Below are 27,178 nucleotides of genomic sequence, written 5' to 3' on the forward strand. Positions count from 1 at the left end.
TCTCTCTCAACTTGCCGTAGATACTTTCGAGCGTAATGGGCGATCTCGCAATCACTAGTTTGTTGGCTCTGCGCTGCCGTAGCGCATAGATGTCTGCCTCCATGGCTGCGAGACCCGCTCCTATGTAATTATAAATAACGAATTCTAAGGCAACGCAAATATTAAGGTTAAGAGGCTGAGCTCGTAGATGATGATAAATAACATAGTTATGTATAATATATTAAAATTCTGACTGTATATCCCTGTAATTATGGCTCCAAGGAAGAACGCGTCTGAGGATATGGAGGAACTAAGAAGAGCGATTGAATTCCTAACCGAGGAGGTTTCCTCGGTCAAAACGCAGCAAAAAGGAATATTGAGCTTAGTGGAGGAGATCAAGGCACTTCGTATTCAAAACGCAGAAAAGGACAAGAAAATCGAGCGACTACAAAGTCGGGTTGCAGAGCTGGAGCAACACGCGAGGTTAAACGAGGTAATTATCACAGGCCTCAGGGTGAAACCGCGTTCGTATGCTCGCGCTGTCACTGCAGACGAAGGAGAAACGAATATGGAGATGCAAGCGTCCACGGAGCAACAAGTTACTTCCTTTTTTCAATCTAAAGGAATTGAGCTGGACAATGGGAGTATCGAGGCTTGTTTTCCAATCACGAAGAGAAATGCCGGTGATAGGCAAGCCATCCTGATACGTTTTTGCAACAGAAAACACAAGACGGCACTGTTGAAAGAGGGGAGGAAATTAAAAGGAACCGATGTTTATGTAAATGAACATCTGACCAAGGAAAATGCGGAAATAGCCAAACAAGCGAGATTCATTAAAAAACTGAAGAAAATACAACAAACGTGGACTGTAAACGGCAAGATATTCATCAAGTTAAATGGGGCTCCGGAAGAGGCTAAAGTTGTTCAAGTAAGGAGTATGGAGGAGTTGAGAAAGTTTGAATGAGGGACGTCATGGGAGCTACCGTAAGGTAACGCAAAGACTACACCTACATGACAAGCATAAAAGAAGATTTGGCGGAGGCCAGTATGTCACACCTTCACAATTTACAGGACATTACGGAGTTAGGCTTACACCAATTTCAATACACTGAGCATACCCAACTAGATATGGAACAGGATATAGATCCCGACAACAACTTCTACACTCACATCATCAGTGACTGTCGTTACTACACCGACAAACAATACAATCAAATAAAGCAGGACGGGAAATTATCAGTACTACACATTAACAGCAGAAGCCTGTATGCAAACTTTGTAAATATAAAGGACTATGTGTGTCAAGTTGTACATCCCTTTGATGTCATAGCAATAACAGAAACGTGGATAAACAACGAAAGGGGGGCGGATTTTGGGATGGAAGGATATGAGTTTGTGCATCTGAATCGAAACAATAAGACTGGTGGAGGTGTGGGATTTTTTGTGAAAAATGAGTTGAATGCTAAGATTGTTGACAAAATGACGGTATGTGTGGATGACTTACTGGAATGCGTCACAATTGAAATTGGTTTAGAAAAAATGAAGAATGCTGTTATCAGTTGTGTTTACAGAGCACCGGGAGGAAATGTTGAATTATTTACTGAATGGTTTGAGCACTTCTTTAATAAGACACAGACGCTTCTATTCATCTGTGGAGATTTCAATATTAATCTCATGAATACAGGACATAGAAAGACGGAACAGTTCATGAATACAGTCTACAGTATGGGCCTATATCCAACCATTACCAGACCAACAAGAATAAATTCTCACAGTGCCAAGTTGATTGACAACATATTTACAAACTACATGGAAAATAGCACAGAAAGTGGTATATTAATTACAGACATATCTGACCATTTACCAATTTTTACATTATTTAATTGCAATTATAGAAGAAAGAAGCTTGCAATTAATGGGTTTAGATATAAAAGAATTAAAACAGAGGGAGCCATGATGGCTTTAAAACAGGATTTATTACATCAAAACTGGGAGCCTGTGTACATCGAAGAAAATGTAAATGCAGCCTATGAGAAATTTATGGATATGTTTAATATGTCGTACAATAAGCACTGCCCAGTAAAGAAATTTAAAGAAAGCATTAAACAGATAAATAGTCCATGGGTGACTGAGGGGTTGAGGAGGGCGTGTATGAAGAAGAACTCATTGTATAGACATTTTCTTAAAAAAAGGACAGTGGAAGCAGAAGCAAAATACAAGAGGTACAAAAATAAATTAACTAATATATTGAGGTCTTGTAAGAGGGAGTACTACAATAAATTGCTGGAAGGAAATAAAAACAATGTTAAAGGTATATGGACTATCTTAAACAGCATTGTGAGAAAGGAGTCAAAGGGAACAAAATTACCGGAATATTTTACTGAAAAGGACAAAATTATAAAGGATATGACTGACGTTGCTAATGGTTTTAATAGGTTCTTTGTCAATGTTGGACCTGAGCTTGCGTCAAAAATATCAGAGACAAATACATCTGTCTGCGAAGACATGGGGGAAAGGAACCCATACACAATCTTTCTGGGTGTAGTGACTGAGACTGATGTTAGAGAAATAATACAAAACTGCAAAAATAAAACCTCTGCTGACTGGATGGAAATAGATATGAAAACTATTAAGATTGTTATGGAAGAAATTATTAAACCACTAACTTATATTTGTAACCTGTCCTTTCAAACAGGTACATTTCCAGACAAAATGAAAATAGCTAAAGTTATTCCACTGTTCAAAAACGGAAACAGACACCATTTTACAAACTATAGGCCAGTTTCTTTACTCCCTCAATTTTCCAAAATAATTGAAAAACTATTTACCACTAAACTAGATATCTTTATGGAAAAACACAACATATACACTGACAATCAATATGGATTCAGGTCAAACAGATCAACATCCCAGGCACTACTACAACTCATGGAGGAAATTACAGATTGCATTGATGATAAAAAAGTGGCAGTTGGGGTTTTTATTGATGTAAAAAAGGCTTTTGATACCATTGACCACAACATATTGCTGACCAAACTAGAAAGGTATGGGATAAGGGGAGTTGGGTTGGACTGGATAAGAAGCTACTTGGGAAATAGACAGCAATTTGTTCAAATAGGGGAACATAAATCAGAGCTCTTGGAAATTACATGTGGAGTACCACAGGGTTCAGTGCTGGGCCCCAAATTATTTATCATTTATATAAATGACATCTGTAAAGTTTCAAGGGCACTGTCATTGATTTTATTTGCAGATGACACAAATGTATTTTGTTCGGGCGATAGTTTACCGCAGATCTTGGAGCTAATTACAACAGAAATGAATAAGTTTAAAATTTGGTTTGATAAAAATAAATTATCTCTTAATTTGGACAAAACTAAGTTTATCATATTTGGAAGAAAGAATTCTGAGATTAATGGAAAAATTTCAATTGATAATAAAGAAATAAAAAAAGTGAATGAAATAAAGTTTCTTGGTGTGATTTTAGACCACAAGATCTGCTGGAAACCACATGTAAGCTATGTGAAAAATAAGCTTGCCAAATGCTGTGCTATTCTTAGCAGGGCGAGTCATATATTGAACCCAAAATCACTAAAAATGCTTTATTTTTCATTGTTTTTGCCATATTTGATTTACTGTGTTGAAGCTTGGGGTAACATCTATAAGAGCACATTACATTACAATCCATATGCACACTACAAAAAAGAGCAATAAGAATAATATGCAAAGTAGGATTTAGAGAGCACACCAATCGATTATTTATACAGCTATATGCATTAAAATTCACAGACCTGGTAAAATTCAAGACAGCGCAAGTAATGTATAAAGTAAAAAACAAACTAGTGGCTAAAAATATAAATGAATTGTTTCAAGAACGAGATGTAAAATATAATTTTAGAGGAGATGCAGTATTCAGAACGAAGACGGTACGAACAGCGATGAAAAGAATGACTATATCAAGTAGTGGAGTGAAGTTATGGAATAGTCTACAGCCGTGTTTAAAGCAGAGTGTGAACATAAATTTGTTTAAGAGAAGGTACAAAAAATTACTTTTGGATAAATATGTAGAAGAGGAAAGATAAAAAACAGGTAGATTAATATGGAAGAGTGAATGTAACTAGTTAAATGAGCAACTTAGGTCTCTTGATTTATTAGGGATGGGAAACTTAAAAGTTTATACTTCGTCCCATTCCTTTTCGAACAATTAATTATGGTTTATGTATTCATTGTGTTGTGTTGTATTTACACATCTTATATTGTTTTGTGGTTCGAATAAACTAAACTGAACTGAAACTGAACTGAATTATTACACACTGTAGCTTTAAAGCAAATAATGAAAGGTAGCGATCTTATTCAGATATAGAGTATATTTGAAATTAGGATTAAAGAGCACCTAGATATGAGTAAAAGTGTTGCATACTGTAATTAATAGCATAAGGCAAAGTGCATCAAGCAAACCAAATGAGGTGTTAAGGGCTGCACGATTTAATGATAGTGTTACATGACTGAACAGCACTGTATAAACATGCAGAAGTAAAGTGAACACGTTGCTTAATGGTTTTGAGTATTAAATCATTTACATTTAGAAGCTTAAACTATAAATATATTGGAATAAACAGCATCTCACTGCTAACAGGTTTCTTGGATCTAACAAGAAGAGTAATGGTAAGGAGAAAAAAGACTTATCAATGAAAGGATCTTGAAATTTCTTACAAAAAGCCTTCCTACCCTGATCTTCTGAGTGCACTGAGATATCTCATCAGTTAGGTACCCTTGGATCAATGTTTTTGGTCTCTAAAAATCATGCCTTTGCACTGGGGACACAGCAGAGTAACCAGGCCCATATTGTGTCCCAGTAGCAACCAGCGGATGTCCAGTTGTCTCAGAATGCCAGTTCCCCTGTAAAATGCTGTCCAGTTGTTATGTAAAGAGCTGCATTTGTGAGACAGCAGATTCTTTAAAAAATGTATTGATCTTCTTTTCTAGGGCCTTGTTTGTAGTCAGTGGAAGTATCTAGAACTGTATAGTAGGGGTGTATATTACATCCATCATGGCGATTCGATTCAGTATCGATTTCCTGACCCAACGATTCGATTTTTTTCGATACTCAAGAATACACCATGATACGATTCGATTAAATGTTTTTTTTTTTTTTTTTACACCTTACAGGCTAGACAATGTTTTAAATTTGAAAAAAATCAATGAAAGCTGTAATATTGTTATGCATTTTTTTGAGAAACAACAAATAGAAATAAAGAATAAAGATACAACATAGATATATGTAATAATAAAGAAATAACAGAAGTAGAAAAGTTGCACTCCACCTATTCCCAGAAAAACCTCATTCACTGAAAAATAATAAGACCCCTGCGTTATAGATTCTGCACAAATATCTGCACAATATCAGTGCAATGAGTGCAATGCAATACCTCGGCTCCAGATGTCCCCGCCCCCTCCATAGACGCTCCGCTGCTCCTCTCCCAAATTGTAGCTGACCGCAAACAGTGCCGTAGACAGGAGGCCGGCTTGTTTTGTTTTTATGACCGAAATTGCAGAAAACAAATCGTGAAGTTTGACCATCTAGGAGAGCGAGGTGTGCGAGAATGCTGGGACCCATTTTCCACCTGGATCTCCGCTCTTTTTGGCCCTCATGTTCCTCCGTCATCGGACTAAACTTACTCCCACTTCCTCACCGCCTCTGCCGTATCTAGACCCACAGCGTGTAGCGCAGACCACGCTTCAATATTAAGCATAAATCAAAAATGTCTGTGTCAGGCTTACTGCAACACACTGCTGCAACAGTATAACCAGGAAGCAAGGTAGGAGGGCAAAATAGGTTAAGCGCCACCGCAGCACGGGAGGGAGAATTACGCCCAGGAGCAAATGGATAAAAATAGACCGGAGGGAAAATAAAAAACATGAATCGATTCTCTTGCAGACGTATTGATGCATCGGATCATCGGCTGTTGGATAGATTATTATCTACACCCCTACTGTATAGACCAGCTGAGGCCACAAGACTCTAAATCCAGGCCTTGAAGCAACCTTGAAAGGGTACACCTATCAACCTTAGAAAGGAAAGCTTCAAACCCCTTATTGAACTTTTTGGATGGAGATATAATATTTAAGGCTTGCATTTAACAATTTTTCAAGGCACTTGAAAGTTTACTGTGTGATGCATTGAATCGTAGTTGTTAGCTTGACCGGCGGAGGCCCAATATTTAACGGAGAGGCGTTTTGGTGGCTTTATTGAACTCTAGCTTGTGCACACCGACACCTTCCTACACTAAAGAGAACAAACAGCATGTTATGCCAAACTCAATTCAGGTGACATGAAGGAAGGAACCATGAAAAAGGATTATTAAGAAAAGAAGCTAAATTAATATACATACAAACCTACACCAAAACAATAAACTATATACATGAATATTTATATACATAGAAATCAATACAATTAAACAAATCTAAAGTCAATCACAAAAACCCATCAAACTTCACAAAACTCATCCAAAACTACCCACCTGATATTTTAGTTTGCTCCAAGTGCATTGCAACACCAACGACTTCATATAAAGAGAAAATAAGGAAAAATAATTGACATTAATGTTTATACTTTCTTTTCACAGATAGGATGGCCAGTCTTTCTGCTTAACAAGAAAGCATGCCGAAAATGTCCAAACAAAACTACAATAATGAACTCAAACAACCCTACTGTTTGTTCCAACTTAATATTACAAAAAACAAAACAAAATCAATAATCATATTTCATGGGGTAATGGGACTCCTGGTCCCAATTACAGTAGTAAAATAATTGCAAACTGTTACTTGTAAATTACTTCCCTTCTGAACCATTTTCTTGAAATTAAGGGCTTTAAAATATCCTTTTACAGAGGATGAGAGCCTTAAACCTTCACACAATCAGCCATGAAATTATCATGATGGATTGAGAAAGTTGTAAAAACAAGCTCCAACATGGACTTGCAGCCCTCTGCCTTCCACTTTGGCTGATTGGCCACCATGTCCATAGAAAGGGCAAAGACAATAACAGAGATGTCCCTTTTCCAAATTATGCTTGTCCGGCGTTACTGCCTCAGAAGTCTCTCTTGATATAATTTTCCTGTCATGATCATTACTTTGAGAGCTAGCCTAATTGCTCATTTTATTCACCTGCTTAACTCTACCTGCTTTCCAATTACCACTCATCTAACCCAACTGCTCCTGCTTCTTTATATATGGCTCAGTCCCAGCTATCGGGGCTAGATCATTGAAGTTTAGGCCATTGCTGATGCCATAGTTCACATATTCGTTCCTGGAGACCAGTTGTGAGAGAGGTTTTTAGCATCTTTGCAGTGTTCCTGATATCTTGCCACGTTCTGCCTCTCAACCACTGAGCTTGCCTGTTCCCATGTGAACATTGTGTCTTAACACTCTGCGGACTCCTGGAACCCTGAACCAAGCTGTTCCTGTTCTCATTGGTATCCGTGACTGAGCTTCGGACTCCTTGATCTCTTAGCCTTTCGGTTTCTGATCTGTTTCCATGACCTGACTTGGACTCCTGCCCTCCCTCTGGAATTGCAGCATCTGGTTGACTCTGGGCAGCCCCTGCTACATCTAATTGTCAGCCCTCCGGCTGGATCCTACCACGTTCTTTCGAGTTGGACTGAACTGTCAAACCAGAGTTACCAGTGATGGGTGGTGCCTGGCCTCCACAGACCTGCAGTGTTTTCAATAAAAGCTTTTTAAGTAATCACTGTCTGTCTCGCCTGAATTCTGGGTCCTACGGTATGAACTTCAGTACATTTCCAGATTACATCCCTGATCCTCCAGGGAAAGCAATGTGGCTAATGTCAACCTCAACCAGTTTCTGTTGTATGGGCATTTAACGAGATCCAACCACAACACATCGAGGACACATTTGTCCTTGAAGGCTTGTCTCTGTTGAGTGGTGTTACACAGGAGTAATTGAACTAACTTCTACAGTACTGACACTGGTTCAGAAGCACAGGTCTTATAAAAATTCTTATTTAAATTAGATATTAATGCCTAGACAGAATCTGGAGACATAATAATTAATCTGACACAAGTAAGATGATTAAAAAATAAACTGAAGGAACAGAACAGCCTGGAATCCCTGTCTGGAGGAGAAGAAGGTTACAAAAATAATAAAACAAAAATAAGTGGCTTTGAAGATTCACTGAATGAAATGCACCAATCCGCTCGAAGGCCAGAAGGTTGCACTTGCTCAGATGATTGACACCAGTGGCTCAATCGCGGTAATTCAGTTTACTGATTGACTGATCCAAATCTTGATGGCACTAGAAAGGCTTATTGTTAGCAGGGGAGCTGTAGTCGGTTTGGTGGTCATCCACAGAGGTTTCCAGACGAGCTACGGTACAGGGAAATCCAGGTGAAACATCAGAGGTCCAGGGTTGGGTGAAAGGATCAACAGATCAATCCAGACTCAGGTAGAGACAAATAGAGTTACCTGTGAAGTAAGACAGGAGGACAGTATCCAGAAATCAGAAGCCAACAGTAGTACCTTATACCCGTCTCCCACTGGCCAAAAAACCAGTTTAAACCTGGGAACTCATGATATTAAACCTTTGATCTGATTCTGATTATCAAAGGAGGTCACTGCATGCATTGTTTTTTGGTTAAGTTTATAATGCATGTCAACAGAGCAAATCTAAAGTGTACCTGAAAAAAGATATAAAACCGTTGAACTGCTGAATTTGATTAACAGGGGAATCTTCACAACCTGCAGTCAACAGCTGGGATTTATTACATCTCACATTTCCTGGGATCACAGAAAAAAACACAAAAGAAAAGAGAGAGAGAGAGATGTTGAGGTATGATAGGGATGGATAAAGTAACGAGATACTGTATATGGACTTAACAGCAAATGAAAAAGGGCCGGGGAAAAAAACAATACAGACAAAAGTGAATGAGAGGGTGAAGGAGGTGCAGACAGGAAAACCCTGACAGCTTTCCAACTGAAATATGTCCCGCTCCTAGGGCTGCAATGATAAACTGATTTTCAGCTGTACATGAAATGTTTCCAAGCTTTGCACAGTGATAGGTGAGGTTGTGTCTTAACTGGACGGGGGTCAGCAGTGGCCAGCTAAAGAAGGGAGCCTTTACTTTGAAAGATACACTCACCAGCCACTTTATTAGGTACACCTGTCCAACTGCTCGTTAACACTTAATTTCTAAGCAGCCAATCACATGGCGGCAACTCAGTGCATTTAGGCATGTAGACATGGTCAAGACAATCTCCTGCAGTTCAAACCGAGCATCAGTATGGGGAAGAAAGGTGATTTAAGTGGCTTTGAACGTGGCATGATTGTTGGTGCCAGAAGGGCTGGTCTGAGTATTTCAGAAACTGCTGATCTACTGGGATTTTCACGCACAACCATCTCTAGGGTTTACAGAGAATGGTCCGAAAAAGAAAAAACATCCAGTGAGTGGCAGTTCTGTGGGCCTTGTTGAAATGCCTTGTTGATGCCAGAGGTCAGAGGAGAATGGCCAGACTGGTTCGAGCTGATAGAAGGGCAACAGTGACTCAAATAACCACCCGTTACAACCAAGGTGGGCAGAAGAGCATCTCTGAACGCACAGTACGTCGAACTTTGAGGCAGATGGGCTACAGCAGCAGAAGACCACACTGGGTGCCACTCCTTTCAGCTAAGAACAGGAAACTGAGGCTACAATTTGCACAAGCTCATCGAAATTGGACAATAGAAGATTGGAAAAACGTTGCCTGGTCTGATGAGTCTCGATTTCTGCTGCGACATTCGGATGGTAGGGTCAGAATTTGGCGTCTACAACATGAAAGCATGGATCCATCCTGCCTTGTATCAACTGTTCAGGCTGGTGGTGGTGGTGTCATGGTGTGGGGAATATTTTCTTGGCACTCTTTGGGCCCCTTGGTACCAATTGAGCATCGTTGCAACGCCACAGCCTACCTGATTATTGTTGCTGTCCATGTCCATCCCTTTATGACCACAATGTACCCAACTTCTGATGGCTACTTTCAGCAGGATAATGCGCCATGTCATAAAGCTGGAATCATCTCAGACTGGTTTCTTGAACATGACAATGAGTTCACTGTACTCAAATGGCCTCCACAGTCACCAGATCTCAATCCAATAGAGCATCTTTGGGATGTGGTGGAACGGGAGATTCGCATCATGGATGTGCTGCCGACAAATCTGCGGCAACTGTGTGATGCCATCATGTCAATATGGACCAAACTCCCTGAGGAATGCTTCCAGCACCTTGTTGAATCTATGCCACGAAGAATTGAGGCAGTTCTGAAGGCAAAAGGGGGTCCAACCCGTTACTAGCATGGGGTACCTAATAAAGTGGCCGGTGAGTGTATGATCCAATGATAATTCAGGACAGGATATCTGATCATTGAAATGCACAATGTTTGTGAGAGGTTCATGCTTTAATATGGGTACAGTTATTGCCTTATCTTCACAATAGTCTTCAGCCTAACTAAAAAGGGCAAGAAAGAAGACAAGTAAAAATTTATATCTATAGTTGACCAAATGTAAAAATCTATAGATTCATAAGCAAACAAAAAATACACTAAAAACACAAGTGTCAAGTAATAAAGTAGAAATAGTTGGGAAGTGTTGGCCTAGCAGTGCGCTTGTGCCCTGAGAAGGTTGCAAGTACCTGGTTTGATCACCACAGCCATCACTCTGGGTCTCTGAGCAAGACCCTTAACCCCACACTTCTTCCCGGGCACTGCACAATGGCAGCTCACTGCTCCCCAAGGGGATGGGTTAAAGGTAGAGATACATTTCTTCAGTGTGAGTTTAATAAAGTTCAGTCATTATTATTATTACTTCTTTACCGTACATAAGTTGAAAATTTGACTATCTGTACTTTACTCTAGTAATTATTTTTTACTTCTACTCCTTAAGTTTTGCTTTGCAATTATCTCTGTTGTTTACACCTTACGTTTTAAAATAGTTTTTGTTAGTTATGTTTCACTTACTGTAAGCTCATTTTATTTATGGCCTGTCGGTATTAAAGCTACAGTGTGTAATAATTACAGGCATATAAATTCAGAAATTTAATATATTATACATAACTATGTTATTTATCATCACCTATGAGCTCAGCCTTTTAACCATAACATTTGCGTTGCCTTAGAATTCGTTATTTATAATTACATAGGAGCGGGTCTCGCAGCCATGGAGGCTGACATCTTTGCGCTACGGCAGCGCAGAGGCAACAAACTAGCGATTGCGAGATCTCCCATGACGCTCGAAAATAACTACGGCAAGTTGAGAGAGATGAACTGAGACGGTACTGAACAGTAGATGGCAGTATTATGCCTGAGAAGCGTTTAGTCTGCCTGAAACCAAAGAAGAAGAAGAAGCAGGTATACTGCGCCTCGGTAACAAGAAAGGTAAACAAGGCGGCAGGCGTGAGTGACTTTGCAAACTGTTTGGCACTGTGTGGCCAAACATCAGACGAATGGAGGATCATGCCTACTCTGTATCACAACGAAAAGCGGCGGACACCGAACCCCCGTCATCTAAGAAGCGGAAACACGACGAGAATAAACGCAAGAGTGACAAGAAACGACAAAAAACACGGATCAACATTGGCACGGCATTTACACGGTGGAAGTCACTGATGGAGGAAAAAGGTTTTCAAAGTGACGCTCAAGTTGCCAGTTTTCTCTTGGACAGGTAATTAATCCTATACACACAATTGTCTAATATCACTGCAGTTTTTGGAGTACAGGATGCTCAGACCTGTCTAAAACAATAACATGCTGCGTGATGATGCTGTTACTCTCCAGTATACTTATTCAGCAACGTCCCTGACGTTTCACAGGTAATGATTCAGTAATTTTCTGTAAAATAATTTTCTGGATATATACCTCGGTTACTTCTCTCCGGCTCCTTTGGAGATCTTCAAGCCTTTCCTCCTCTGCTCTCACCCCGCTGGCTCCCCTCTCTCGCCTGGCCCCAGCTGCACGCTCACCCCGGCCTCTCTGCCCTCTTCCTTTCCCTCTTCCTTGCCTTGTAACCCCCGTGCCACAAACAAGACTTGGACTCTGTAAACGGGGAATATATATTCTTCCAGCGAACACAATCTCGCTGTTAAACTAATGACTACAATTACTTCGTCTGTTTATATCACCATGCAAAGCAGCTCACCAAAACGTCACAACGACGTAGAAAAAATAACGGGTATATTTATTATCTTAAGTCTACATGAAATCTATACCCTACACAGACTAATGAAATACTATCTGTAAAATTATCTATGTAAACAAACCTCATCACTTGAGAAGGTAGGTGATGCGGACGTCGTGGAAGACATTTTGTCCCGTAACGCTCGCCGTACTGTTGGGGGGGAGAAGCGGTGGGGGGGAGACGTTCATGTTGCTGCAGTCTGACCGCTAGATGTCGCTGAAAATTACACACTGTAGCTTTAAGAAAAAAAACAAAAACCCTCAAAATAATTTGTTTCATCCCAACAATTAATCTCTCTGTGGTTGGACTCGGTGCTGCACCAACTTGTTGTTCGCCACATACCAAAATGATTAGGTTTTAAACATGATGCAAAATTAAATTTAACACTTGCCATTAGTTGTAAAACCAAGAAAAGCACAATAGCCAGTATTAGGTTTAAAGATCTTCCCTTAGCATTTCTTCCTGCATTTCTTTTATACTTTAAGCACTTTTAAATATCATACTTTTACACTTTTACTTGAGTAAAAGGCTTAAGTTGATGCTCTAGCTTTATGCTTCTACTTTTGTAATAAACATTAATACCTTTGAACCTCTGACTAAAACATAGTTCAGCACATATGCTTAGCAGATGTATAAATTGTCTATTTGTGTTTTGTCACAATCTTACTTTGCAGTAAAGCTTACATTGTCAGAAAACCTGTTTTTTTCTTTTAATTTGCCATATTTGTAAGGGGTTGGTAGATGGAGCAGCAAAATTGGCTGTGCAAATATTTATTTTCCTGTTTGGCTCGTCTTTTGTGTTTATCAATCCCCTTTTTGCACCGCCACCATGTGCTGATGCATGTGCACACTTATTTGGGATCTTAATATAACAGTTTATAGGGGTTTACTGGTCCAAACGAGGTTCAAATTAAATGGAAATGGAATGAAATACAAACCCAAGGCCATTTTTGCAGCTATGCACTCTGTGATGATGCAATCACTATTCATAGAGCTGATTGACTTGAACTTTTTCTAGTTCTAGTGATCGCCTCAGCTCAGACAAGTTATTTTTGGGTGCCGGAGGTTAAGATGTATCAATAATCTTGTGTGCCTTGTTTTTCATTCAACAGAATTTAAATTAGTCTGCTCTTCTTAGATAGACTCTGTCCTTTGTGTTTACTCTGTACACTCTCAGCCAGAAAGCCAATAGGCTACACTGAAAAAAATTAACAAAGCTGTTTTTATAATTTGGTCTGAGTCCTCAGCCATACTTTGATGAACCAGGAGTGTCTTGTCTTAAAGGTATTTACTTCAATGCCCTTTTCTCTCCTCGTGTATAACATTTTGAAATTGCTTCTTTTTCACACCTTTGCCTCATGCTACATTTATATTCAAGGGAAAGGAATGCAGACGGCCAAGGGGACCTTGATGTGCTCACAACAAATTTAACATTAGCTACCCTATAAAGTGGCTTTGCAGGCCAGCAGATGAGAAGTCTGAGACATTTGAAAATTGCAATACTGCCCACCCCTTCTGGCATGAAAAGCTTTCTGTCACCTAATTTTTCTGGGATCCTCTGTTTGTCTTTACATTTCCCTCTCTCTTTTTCACAATCCTGGGTCTTCCTTTCTTTTTCCCTATATTTTATATTCTTTCATTTTTAATCTAACTCCTCTTTAAGCATATTTTTAGATTAACTTGCTGTTGCTACCTTCATGGAGCCAAGTAATATATTTCAAGGCAAAGAAGTGGCAGATATTCTGCTATCTTAACGGGGGGCCTGGCCACATTGTTGGTTGTGAATAAGAGAGACCTGTGTGGCTTTCAGCTGTAAGTAATAGCTCTCTATATAGTTTTGGGCAGCCCCCAAGCTTATTCCCTACTCTATATCATCAGGGTGCCTTGCAGTGTTGGCTTGGTCAGAAATGCCTGCATCACATTTTAAATGTGTATTTCATCCTCATGGGCTAACAAAGGAGGTGGAAACTGAAGCACTTTAGCAAAAAAAGTAAGTAAGAGCAAGTTTTTATTGCAACTGCAGCGCTAAATCTACAGCTTTGTATGTCAATATGGACTTTGGAAAAAAAATTTAAATGTCAGAGTCATTAGTCTAAGCCTGTGCAAAAAAATGCTCATCTGCAAAAGGTTTGAAGCTATTTGTTAGTTCCAGGTCAAATTTTGTAAAGATGATTGATAATTTGCAAAAATTAGCACAATTCTGATTTAACTATATACATATATATATATATATATATCCCACCACCCCCCTCCCCCACCTAGTATATATATATATACTAGGAGTGTAAATAATGCATCGACAAGTCCGCAAGAGAAGCGACTCATATTTTTTTTCCCCTCCTGTCCATTGTTGTCCATTTGCTCCTGGGCGTAATTCTCACTCCTGTGCTACGGTGGCCCTAAATCTATTTTGCCCTCCTACCTCGCTTCCTGGTTATCCTCCTGTGTGTCGCAGTGAGCTTGATGCAGACATTTTTTATTTATGCTCAATTTTAAGTGTGGTCTGCGCTATACGCTGTGGGTCTAGATACGGCCGAGGTGGAGAGGAAGTGCATAAACATGCAAGGATATTTACAATGCCACTGCCTTGGATGGATTGTGTGTAGTTGTGCTGTGGTAACAACAGTTTTATAGATTTTTTAATGCACTCATCAGTGGCTATTACATAGATTTCCTCTTTAGAGTGAAAACAGGTGCTCTTTAAGTCTTTAAGTAAATACTTAACAATAAAAGGGTTTAAAGATGGATATGACTGGAGTGTTACTTTGGTGTTCTATTGGGCTGATGCATCTGCTATGAAGTTAAGCAACTCTGAAAGTCTGTGATAATCAATTTGCAATTCTGCAGAATACAGTGATGGACAGTTGTTTTGAACTCTATAGAGTCAATTGGCAACAAGATACCTGGTGCCACACAGGGAGTCCCAAACGCTGATGTCCCTGAGGCCAGAGAACAGGCAGGAGATCAGAACCGATGCTGATGAAGGAAGGCAGGATATTCCAGATTTCGAAACCCTAGCCGGTGTCAAGAACATGCTCGGGGGTCCGGACCAGGAGATCATATATACAAAGACGTACTGAAGGGAAATCCGGGACAGTGTCAGGAATCAGTTCCAGGTTTGATACACAGGCAGAATCCAGCAGCCTGAAGACAGGTCAGGCAAATGGAACAAAACAGACAGGCAGTCTCAGAGGTCCAAAGGCAGAACGGGTCAGGATCAGCCAATCAGATATGTTTGAATACTCTCAATAAGGGCTTGAATTATCTGGCACTGATGGATGGTAGAAGGCAGGTTAAATAGAGGCTCGAACAGGTGGATAAGATAAGTGGTATTAAAAACTGGGTGGAGCTAGGCTGGTGAATGAAATTAGTAATCAAGCCAGTCATCAGTGCCAAGATTGTGACAATAAGTTATGCTTTTTTCCCATATTTTATTGTCATTTGGCTCCACTCCATCTATTTGCCTCACAAATTCTGACTTTAAACCAGTTAGTTTCAACAATAGTTTTCTCTACATGATCACCTTCAAATTTCATGTAGTGTTTTTTAGTAATAGGGTAGATTATTTAGTCATCACCTCAGTATCCATCCATCCATCCATCCATCCATCCATCCATCCATCCATCCATCCATCCATCCATCCATCCATCCATCCATCCATCCATCCATCCATCCATCCATCCATCCATCCATCCATGACAACGTTCTGCTTTCTTATATAGATTTCCTTATTGTTCACAGGCAGCATAAGAGAGTGACAAGCAAAGAAACAGGCAATGAGACATTTCCCTCACAAACAGTCTTCTTTTAGGAGGAAAATGTGCAGCACTTCAAACCATTTCTATGTGACTCAGTCTGACAGGTTGCATACTAAACCTTTAGCAGAATCCCTGTTGAAGAAAAAGGCCTTTGTCACCTGAAGGATAGCCTAATTTTTCACTTAAAAGGACTTCATAGGCACCGATTGGTCTAAGTCTCCCTGTGATAGCAGCACTGCTGTGTAGACTTGTGTGTGTACTTGCATGTGTGTAGTTGCATTTGAACACCACCATTGTGCAGTGATAAAGTGGCTGACAGCAGCTTGAGTGATTAATGAGCCTTTTTGATGATGAACAATTGTATGAAAAGGCTCTAAGGAAAATCTGAGGGGCAAAAAAAGAAAAAATGAAAAGCAGCACGTTAAAAAAACATCATAAAAGTGGTTTATTCGGGACAAGCTGAAGAGAAGTGTGCAATTGATTAGCAACCAATTTTACCCAAATATAGAAAAAATGCATTGTAGGCAACATGAGGACTGATGAATGGCTACAACAAACTATTCAAGGTTTGGTCCAAAAAACAATTCTGAAAAGGATCAAAAACAAGATAGCTTGGTTGTTTATGTTTGTATGTGTCCTTTGATCTGTCTACAACCGTCATAGATGTCTATATTTTAGCCCATTTACATTTACATAATGGTATTACTCCTCCAAGGGAGCATACCATTATGACTCGTCTTGTTTTACTTGTCTGTTGGAACAGACTGCATGTCATACAGCAGGGTTTGTTAACAACTGTTGATGACATGGCAACATGGTATTCTCAAATGTGCATTGCCTCTTAAGTGTTGATAAGTTGAATAAATTATCGCATGACTAAGTTCAGCCTTGGCATAAAATATTTGAAGAGGCATGGGCTGTACCTACAAAATAAACTGAATAATTATGGTTGGTAGCGTTCGACTCTCCTATTAAACCTAACATAATGTTTATTTTATTTATTTTTTTAAATGTAGCCCTGATAAGTTGACTCAAATGTACCTTTGCACCTAACAGAGGAATCTGCAAAGGGAAGTCAGAAAATAATATATATATTTTTTTTACCATCTTTCACAGCTCTTCCGGCATGCTCCAATCAATCATTTGGTGCTGCCTCCGTTTTAGATCTTACTTCTTGTTAAAGGAGATTTGTGCCCAGGGTGAGGAATGGCTACAAAGTTATTTATTCAAAGCAGCAAGCTTGCCTTGCTGGGTTTGATAGTTACAGGGACAATTAGCAGTGCTCTAGCCATGAACACCTTTGCTTATAGATATTGGAGCTTGGCCTTTTTTTCAGTGTAGTCCTGTTTCTCTGACTGCAACTGGATGGATGTGATCTTTCATTCTCTGTCATGGAAGCTGGCTCGGAGCTCGTCTGCCTTGCTGTGTGTTTCCTGGACGGGGCCGCCTGTGGAGCTGATTGAAAGTTGCCTTTTGTATCTATGCTTCTTTTTCACACCTCTGCTTCTGTCATTGGTTTTCCTCTGATGGAAAATCTGACTGTGTGATCTGGTTGAATTGTCTCTGTAAAATTCCTTGACATGACATGTGTTGTGAATTGACGGTATACAAATAAAAAAGAATTGAATATAATAAACTCAACATCCATCAATCCACCCATCCTGTATGGGTGATCAGTCAATTGCAGGGCAACACAAAGACATATAACCATGCACAGAAAAAATACACTCATATATGTTACAAACTGTTATAAAGATATTAAAAGAACAATTTTTTCGAGTATTTTACTTTTTACACTACGACTTGGAATTATGGGTAATCCAGAAAGTAGATTAAAACCATAACCGTTATGTACAATGTGTTAGTGTCGATGGATACCAAAAAGAAGTACTTAAGCGGATTCCAGAAAAAAAAGCAAAGACTGGAAGAACGGAACAAACTTCCCAAAGTAAATACGTTCTTTCAAAGAACTGAAGAGGGTGAAGTGGACGTTGCTGCTACAGTGAGTAAAGATTGCGACCAGGAGGTGAATAGAGAGAGCGTGAGTGAGGAGGGGGGCTGTGAAGCTCAAGGTAGCCCAATAAGACAAATTTTACAGCGTAATATACTAAAGTATATAAGTATATCCATGTAGTGAAGGTAAAGAATGATGAAATGATAAAGTGTTCATGTATGTGGCACATTTCCGATCGGTTGTCTACGGCAGCAGCGGCATCGGGTGAAGGGGGGGGTGGTGTGGGGGTTTGTGGGGGAGGGGGGTGGTGGGACGAGGTGTTGTACTTCATATGGGGCCAACACAGATAATGTTGTTTACGGGCCTATTGTTGTGTCGTTACGCCATTGGATATAACATTCACCATGTCTCCACCACCAGCTGGCAAACCTCCTCCTCTCACCGTTGCAGAGCCTCTCCTGCTCTCAGGCCGCCGTTGGCCCATCCTGTCTCCTGAGTTGTCAAATTCATCATTTACACTCAGAGCCCATGGCGGAGGCTGACTTAACTGATTTTCTCTCAGTCAGCTGCATGTTGCGACACACATTAAGTGATAGTCACACAGAAACAAAACAAAACTGATATATAAACACAAGCAGACGTGGTAATTACTTCAGTCTTGTTTGTTTCAGTCTCCACCTCTTGTTTGCTTGCCGATATCTTTATGCTCTCAGACAACTTACACCAAAGTGAGAGGTTGAGGAGAGATTACAGCTGAGAAGTATTCCACACCCCTCACTGTAGAAATAGTTCCTTGAAAGTGAATATTTTTATGCTAGGTATTTTCATTGAGAAATCAAAGTGAAATAGAAGGCAGCATATTTGTTAGATAAAACATCCCTAGTTTCTATATATATATATATATATATATATATATATATATATATATATATATATATATATATATATATATATATATATATATATGCAAACTGTTGGCTTAATATTTTTCCCCACTCTTGGTTTATTTACAAAGTGCATCTTTGGGCACCTTGAAAAATCTTTGTGATGTAACACCATCTAACCTTAGTATGTTTTGTTGGGATTTAACATGATAGCCCAAGACTTAGCTTACAAGAGTGGAGTGAGGACACAGCTGTTAAAGGTTTAACAAATAAAACTCTAAAGATTATTCCATGCATTTGTATTCAGCACCCGCTACTCTGCTAGTCCTAAGTGATTTCTAATACAACCATTTGCCATCTGAAATCTCCCCAGTGAAACATTGTGGTGGCAGTATTGTGCTGTAGATATTCTTTTTTGCAGCCATTCAGGAAAGTTGGACACAGTTGGTTAGGCAGCTGGAGTTGAATTCTGGGGAACCTGGATGAAAACCTCTTGGAGAAAGCTAAAGAACGAAGACTTGAGAATGGTAACCATAACGATGATAAACCTACAACATACAGACACAGCTACACTGGAAGTGTTTAGAACAAGGCAAAACAATACGGTTCCTTGTCCTTGACCAGAGTCTGCAACCAGATGATGCATTCCATTTGTACTCAAACATTTGAATTTCCGACTTCTGAGTAAATCAACTAATGCGCCTGAAAGTCAGAATTAAGAGTTAGAAAGTCAGAGCGAGACCATACCCCCTAACTTGCATCAGTAGTGGTAAAGTTTTCATGTTTTCACAGTTTTTTATGAGTTTTATCTTATTTATATGAGATTGAATCATTTATGCACATGCTACCTTCCACTGTTTATGAGACAAGATGTTTTAGAGGTATATACTTGCACAAATGGGGGCAGAACAGTGTTTTTGTCCGTGTTGTAGGAGTGAAATAAACAATAAAGGCGATTTAAAGATTTACTTGCAGTAACAAATTTTACTGAGATAGTCTAAATAGAAATGTACTGCAAACAACAATTTTTTTTTTAAATTTCTTTTATTGTGTCCCCTTCACAAATTTTTTTTTTTTTTCTTAGCTTTTGTTAGTATCAACTGAAATTGAGAACCACAAATCTGTACTTGACAGGCCTTGGTGATGATTGATCTAATGTTGATCTAATTCTGCTGTTTACATTGAGGACAGTGGCAGTCCTAATGCTGAGGTTTACTGTAAACCTAAACATACAAACCAATGTATTTTGACTCACATAATTCACTGAAACGCAAAATTCTTATTACGGTATTAGAACTCTTAGTTACTTGGCTGAAATTATGGCCATAATTGTAGAGAAGAAATAAAAAGAACATGAGCATGTCAACTAATCACTTGAAGCACATGGTGATCTATCTGGGTGATTGCTAAGTCTCCGAAAAGAACTAGCAGGATGAATAATACTGAAAAATAAGTCACATACCAGCAAAAAGAAGACAACAGACAATCAAAGTAAAGTAAAAAAAAAAAGCATCAAGAGCAGCAGTTATCCTTTATGTGTGTCCGAATCAGAAGCTACAGTGATTCTACAATATTATTCAGGGTGGTATACTGTATATCTGTATCTGCAGCTTAGTATTTAGTATTGCTGTGTATCCGTTAACACCTGGAACCAAACTCCTGTGGTTTCTATGCATGGTCATGATCATTCATAAAGGATTTGTAAAGCTCCTTGGGAAGGAAAACATGATTAACAGCAGGTGTGGGCAGCCCCAGATACCCTACAGGGCCCAGGACCGATGAAGAGGCGATCCCTGAGGCAGTCAAAAGGTCCATTGTTCAACAGTTTAGGTGTTTACCGACTATAACCCTCTGGTATTACTTAGGGCTTCGGGCATGTGGTGGGCGGTATGTGGGCTAGGTACAGTATTAGAGACACTGTACATTCCTGCCTATAGTCTGCCACCTTTTTGATAGGCTAGGAAGGTCTTTTAATTTGTTTGATCTGGCCCTTTAGCTTTAAGTGGTTTTAATTTTTTCAATGTTTATTTTATTTGTTTGCCACAACCATCTGTCCCTTCCTCCCCCACAGGTTAAAATAAACATAATTTAAATCATTTTGAATTGTGCTATATTCATTCCTTGGTTGTTGGTGTTTTACACCACTTTAGGGTTTGTAACAACACTCATTAATATTTAATTGTCCCGACACATAACGCATACCCAACCAAGGAAAATTCAAAAACCCAGAAGAAAGATTTTGGACTTTGCATGATTGTTTTACTGACAATCTGTTAAAGAGATAATTGTCCCTTTTTAAAACAATGTTAAGAGCTATTTTTGTTTATAACTGGTCTGTTCCTTTAATATAAAAATGCTTCCAGTTTATTCAATTCATTTTAAGATTTACAGTTAGATCAGCATATTAAATCCAAGAAAATCAAGCTGTACAATTATTTTTTTAATTTAAAAAATTATTATCTGATTCATTTCATCAGCTTGTATACAAATAAAGACATTTACGGCATGGTTGAATGGGCCATTTACTTGTAGCTACAGATTAAATTGTTATCTGAAGGAAAAACGCAGCAGATTTCCCACAAATTCTTCAAGGCCCAAATCATAAGAGTAATTTCAATGGCTTTGTCACGTAGCCATTATGAAATAACTAACTTTAGTTCACACTGACCTATCACAGTTCTATTCTAAAATAAAATAAAAGGAAATATATAAAGTCTCTTTTGTGTATTTAAAATTCTCCTGCCTTTGTGTTTGTCTTCAGGTGTAGCAAGATGCTTGGTGGATTGTCTTTGAATGGACTGAAGTTCTTGCTGGCCCTGATAATTCTCCAAGTGGCAGGTTCAGGTGAGTGCTTATTTCCTAGGTTTGAAATGGCGTTTACATTTTCAGGTTTGTGTTTTGTATCTTGCCAATAACTGAGCTGTCCAAATTTGAACACATGTACCAAATCTTTGAGCAAATTGTGTTCATGTTAAGGGTGAAAAGCTGAACGGCGAGGTGTCCAAAATGTCACTGCTGTTCTTCCTGGATTCTCTATTTGCCTGGAGATTCAGTAGAGGGACCGAGCCTTGAATGGTGTTCTTCTGAGTAATAAAAGAAAACTATTCAAATATTGACAAATCTGTGTGAATCAACATTTCCTATGGCAACCAAAGTGGTAAACTGTTTAAACCCTTTTTTGTCAAGGTCAAAGTTTTTCTCCCGCCTTATAACTGCAACGCATCCCCAACTTGTAAGAGATTTGGAGTCTTAGTTTTGCTTCAGAGAGCTTAGCCTGCTGCTCCTATGTGTAAATAATTAGTGTTAAAAATAGATTGTAGCAGCATACAACCCAAAGCAGCGATGCAGTCATCATTTGAGGACCTTATTGCCAAAATAAGCTTAGAGTAAAAGCTCAAAGATAAAAAAAAAATGATGCATGGATTAAAAAAAGATGCGCAGTAGGATTTCCAGATATGTAGAAACACAAATAATATATTATATTTTGTGATGTTTTTGGTTTTTAGGCAAGGTTGTTTTTATCTCAATAATATATCACACTATTATTGTCTTAACAAGTAGAACAATTATTTGTAATGTTAGTTAAAAATATATTAATGTAAAACATGAATGACCCCTGAAAACCTAAGCATTCTTTCACTACAATATAGAGCATATTGCTTTATACTTGGCCTATTAAATGTCCCTATTTCCACTTAAATTTTTATGGTTTGAATTAAAAGAAAAGCAATTACAATCAGTTATGGATAATCCGTGGTTATTTTCAGACGATTTCTAAATCTCAGTCTTACTTATATTTCTGGATCCAAAGCACATCTAATAACACAGATGTACTTGAAAGTTTCCATACAGTCACAATAAATAAAATGATTAATTCACAATACAAAAATGAATCTAAAATAATCAAAAATAGAAAAACCACTGTCCCAGGCAAATTAAAGTACCTTGCTGTTGAACTGTTAACCAACAAACCTGTCAATGTAGAAATCTCACTGAACATTTCCCGAATGTTACAGAAAACAGCTGAGTTCAGTGATTATTGCCTCAAAGTGTTGCTAGAAAAAATTAAGTTCAGAAAAACTGAAAAAGAAAAGATGAAATATCACATGGTCATAGGTATTCAGACCCTTTGCTCAGTTTTGAGTAGAAGCACCCTTTTGAGTTAGTACAGCCATTAGTCTTCTTGGGAATGACGCAACAATTTTTTCCCACCTGGATTTGGGATCCTCTTCCTTGTAGATCCTCTCCAGGTCTGTCAGGTTGGATGGTGAGCGTTGGTGGACGGCCATTTTCAGGTCTCTCAAGAGATGCTCAGTTCAGGGCTCTGGCTGGACCAGTCAGGAATGGTTATAGAGTGGTTCCCAATCCATTCCTTTGTTATCTTAGCTGTGTGCTTAGGGTCATTGTCTTGTTGGAAGGTGAACCTTCAGCCCAGTGTGAGGTCCTAAGCTCTCTGGAAAAGGTTTTCCTCCAGGATATCTCTGTACTTGGCTGCATTCATCTTTCCTTCAATTGCAACCAGTCGTCCTGCAGTTGAAAAACACCCCCATAGCATGATTCTGCCACCACCATGTTTCACTTTTGGGATTGTATTTGGGTGGTGATGAGCAGTGCCTGTTTTTTTACACACATACCGCTTAGATTTAACGCCAAAAGATCAATCTTGGTCTCATCAGACCAGAGAATCTGCTTTTTCACAGTCTGGGAGTCCTTCATGTGTGTTTTGGCAAACTCTATGCAGGCTTTCACATGTCTTGCACTGAGGAGAGGCTTACACCAGGCCACTATGCCATAAAGCCAAGACTGGTGGAGGGCTGCAGTGATAATTGACCTTTTGGAACTTTCTGCCATCTCCCTACTGCATCTCTGGAGCTCAGTCACAGTGATGTTTGGGTTCTTCTTTACCTCTCTCTCCGAGGCTCTTCTCCTATGATTACTCAGTTTGGCTGGACTAAGGAAGAGTTCTCATCATCCCAAACTTTTTCCATTTAAGGACTATGGAGGCAACTGTGCTCTTAGGAACCTTGAGGGCTGCAGCAAATTTTTTGTAACCTTGACCAGATCTGTGCCTGTCTCTGAGCTCCTTGGGTAGTTCCTTTGACCTCATAATTCTTCTTTGCTCTTACGTGCACTGTGAGCTGTAAGGTCTTATATAGACAGGTGTGTGTTTTTCCTAATCAAGTTCAATCAATTTAATTAAACACATCTGGACTCCATTGAAGAAACAGAATCATCTCGAGGGGGATCACAGTAAAGGGTCTGAATACTTATGACCATGTGATATTTAATTTTTTCTTTTTTTAATGCCTTTGCAAAAAATTTCTACATTTCTGTTGTTTCCATCAAGATGGGGTGCTGAGTGTACATTAAAGCTGAAGTCTGTAAGTGTTTAAAAATCACTTTTTTGTCATATTGGCTAAAACTGTCCTTATGCCCAGACATCAGTACATGTGATATATAACCTGTGAAAAAAACTGCTTCAATTGGTACCGCCTACTGCCTGTATTTCAATCTGGAAAGAATAATTCGGGACGAGTCAAAACAACCAATCACAGCCAGAGGAGCGTCTGATGGAGTGTCAATCACAGCTCACACACACTGAATCTATATATTATAATAATATTATATATATAACATATCAATATCATTAATTCTTTTTTTTATTACTTTTGTTAATTTCAATTTACTTCACTTGCAGCTGATTTTTTTCTGTCTTTGATGGAAGGCAGTGTAAACTTTCAAGCACAACCGTATAACCTGCTGCTTGTGCCATGGGGGAAATCAGCTTCAGTAAAAATGATGGCATCACTGGTTGATGCCATCCCTAGAGTTTTCCCCTAATATTATTCCTTTTATAATTGAAGAGCTTTCATTTCCTGCTAATTTTTGAGATAACCATCAATAAGGTTCACAGCTTCAGAATTTGCTGATGGTTTCTTATTTAACCTCCTTCACTGTACAAACCTAATGGAGAAAAATGCTTTTAGAGTGAAATGATTTTTTTTTTTTTTTTTACTAAATTACATAATTGCCTCTTGATTTAACAGCACAATTAAAGATCATTTTGACAAATGCAAAACAACTGAGAGTAAAAAACAAAACAAGGGTGATTTACTTCCAAGGTAGCAATGTATTTGGTATCACAAATTTTACTACGATTTGCTGGATTAAACCCACCTAAACGTGATGCATTAGACCTCCTTAGATATGCTGATGTTTTCCTTATAGACTGCCCAACTAAATTCCAATTTTAATCACCCCTCTAAGTATCTAAGAAGAGGCAAAAAAGATGATATGTGAAGATGAAATGGAATTGGATCTACAGAGTTTAAATTTATCTTTTAAGCCATGTTTAAAAACCAGAAGAGTGTTTTTGGTTTGATTAAACCTCAGGTATATTTATATCCAATTCAAATGGGGGAAATCTGATTAAACTTTCCTCTGATTCTGCTGGTGAAACTGTAACTTAGGATGTTAATCATGTAATTATGCGTCATCAAGGCTTCGAAACTTTGGTGAGAGTCTTGACATTTTGCCTGTTTGCCTGTCTGTCTGAGTGACCTTTTTAATCCGCTGATGGCGATGAGCGGAGGACAGTGTGGCAGAGAAACAAGGGCCGGGGCATTGGTACAAAGAATCGTGTGAAACTCTGAGTCATTTGTCAATCTGTACCGTGGATCTATTTGCCCCAGCTGCCTCCCGATCTGTCTGTTCGGCAGTTTTGTCTATCTGCTCCAGGGGCCTCTGCGGGGAATGGAGGTTGGAGAAAGTATGCACATCCGTCAGTCATTCTTTGGCCTTTCCGTACCCTGCCTACATACTGCTGATGGATATCTGTGTGTAGCTATATGTGTCTGTGTAAATGTACCACATTGGCATCTTTTCTGACCATCTGCTTCTCTCTCTAAAACAAACAAACAAAAAAATGTTAGAACTCTAAATTTACAGTCATTTTTACTATTTTTCAAGGCTGCACTTTTAAAAAGATGATACTGTCCAGTGAGCTGTTTCCAAAAGACATTTCTTTTTGTTTTACACTTGTGTAAACAAAATGAAAAAAAAAAAAATCTGTCTAAAGTCCATCCATCCATTATCTGACACGCTAGGCGGGGTACACCCTGGACAGGTCGCCAGTCCATCGCAGGGCAACACAGAGAAATAGTCCAAACAACCATTCACACACACACCTAAGTAGAATCTAGAGAAGCCAATTAACCTAACAGTCAAGTTTTTGGACTGTGGGAGGAAGCCGGAGTACCCATGTTTTCCCTGAGAAATGCTCAGGGAAAACATGCAAACTCCATGCAGAAAGACTCGATCAAAACCTTCTTGCTATGCTACCCACTGTGCCACTAAGCAGCCCTGTCTTAAGTCTAAAGTCAAAAGTCTAAAGTCTATTGTAGTTTTTCTACTTTTGATTGAGTTTCATCAGAAGTTCATCAATAAATACATGTAAATCAGTGCTCATGTTTACAGAGACAATTAAAATCCAATGAGCTTTTTGTGTCTGTGTACTGTATGTGTGTAAGACAAATCAAAATTCACTTGCTACTCTGCAAAAAATGGAAATCTAAATAAATAATTTATTTAGATTTTTCATTAAGGAGGTAAGTGAGACACTTTGCCAATGGAACAAGACAATTTACATTTAAAATAAGAAAAAAATATTTCTTTGTCTTATTTCAAGTGCATATTATCTAATTATCTTATTTTAGTGGAAAAAAATACCAATTTCATTAGCAAATCATCTTATTTACTTACTCATATTAATGGTAAATACATTTAATTTAAGAGTTGTACTTTTACTTATTTCTAGATGATTTTTACAGTGTACAAAATTCACTAAATTAGGACCTCCTGATTTCCCCTTTATTCCCTCCTACCGTCATGGATTTTGCACCTTTATTTTTTGAGCTAAAATAAAAAGGTCAGAGAGGTAGAGGACCATTGGGAGGGCTGGCACTTAAGCTCACCCTCAGACACCTTGCTTGACAGTGCAGAATTGGAAAAAGGGTGGGATGTGAGTGCAGGGGGCAGATTAGGGGGGTAAGCTTTTTGAACGTTTGTGTGTGTTTGTGTTGATAATTGTGTGCTGGCACTCTCTGCATCACTATTCCACTGCTTGTGTACCATGCTTATAGATTTTAAAATGTTACCAGCTTGTCACACAAGATAAATGTACTATAACACAGCAGAATGTGCAAAATTAGTCATGCTAGAAGCTTGAGGAGCCGCCTGGCAAAGCCTGGTTTGAATCAGCTTGGGGAGCAGGAGAGCTGCTGTGAGACGGTTAATATCTGTCACTAAGACAGAGGTGGAGGAGGGGACAGGAGGATGCAGTTGGGGTCAGAGGGGATCTGAGGGAACTAAAGGCCTGGG

The 27,178-nt window shown here is 38.9% G+C and overlaps 1 protein-coding gene across 1 annotated transcript in view; it reads left to right on the plus strand.

Annotated features, from left to right (window-relative positions):
* The window catches only part of ncanb (neurocan b), a 259,178-nt gene that overhangs the window by 54,153 nt on the left and 177,847 nt on the right, over window positions 1-27,178 (plus strand). The window contains exon 2 of the mRNA XM_038290276.1: window positions 21,561-21,643. Coding sequence (XP_038146204.1) covers window positions 21,571-21,643 — 73 coding nt within the window. The 5' untranslated portion in view covers window positions 21,561-21,570. The remainder of the gene's footprint in view (window positions 1-21,560; window positions 21,644-27,178) is intronic.

The sequence above is a fragment of the Cyprinodon tularosa genome, unplaced genomic scaffold (assembly GCF_016077235.1).
Source record: "Cyprinodon tularosa strain WSP-4 unplaced genomic scaffold, ASM1607723v1 ctg278, whole genome shotgun sequence".
Classification (NCBI taxonomy): domain Eukaryota; kingdom Metazoa; phylum Chordata; class Actinopteri; order Cyprinodontiformes; family Cyprinodontidae; genus Cyprinodon; species Cyprinodon tularosa.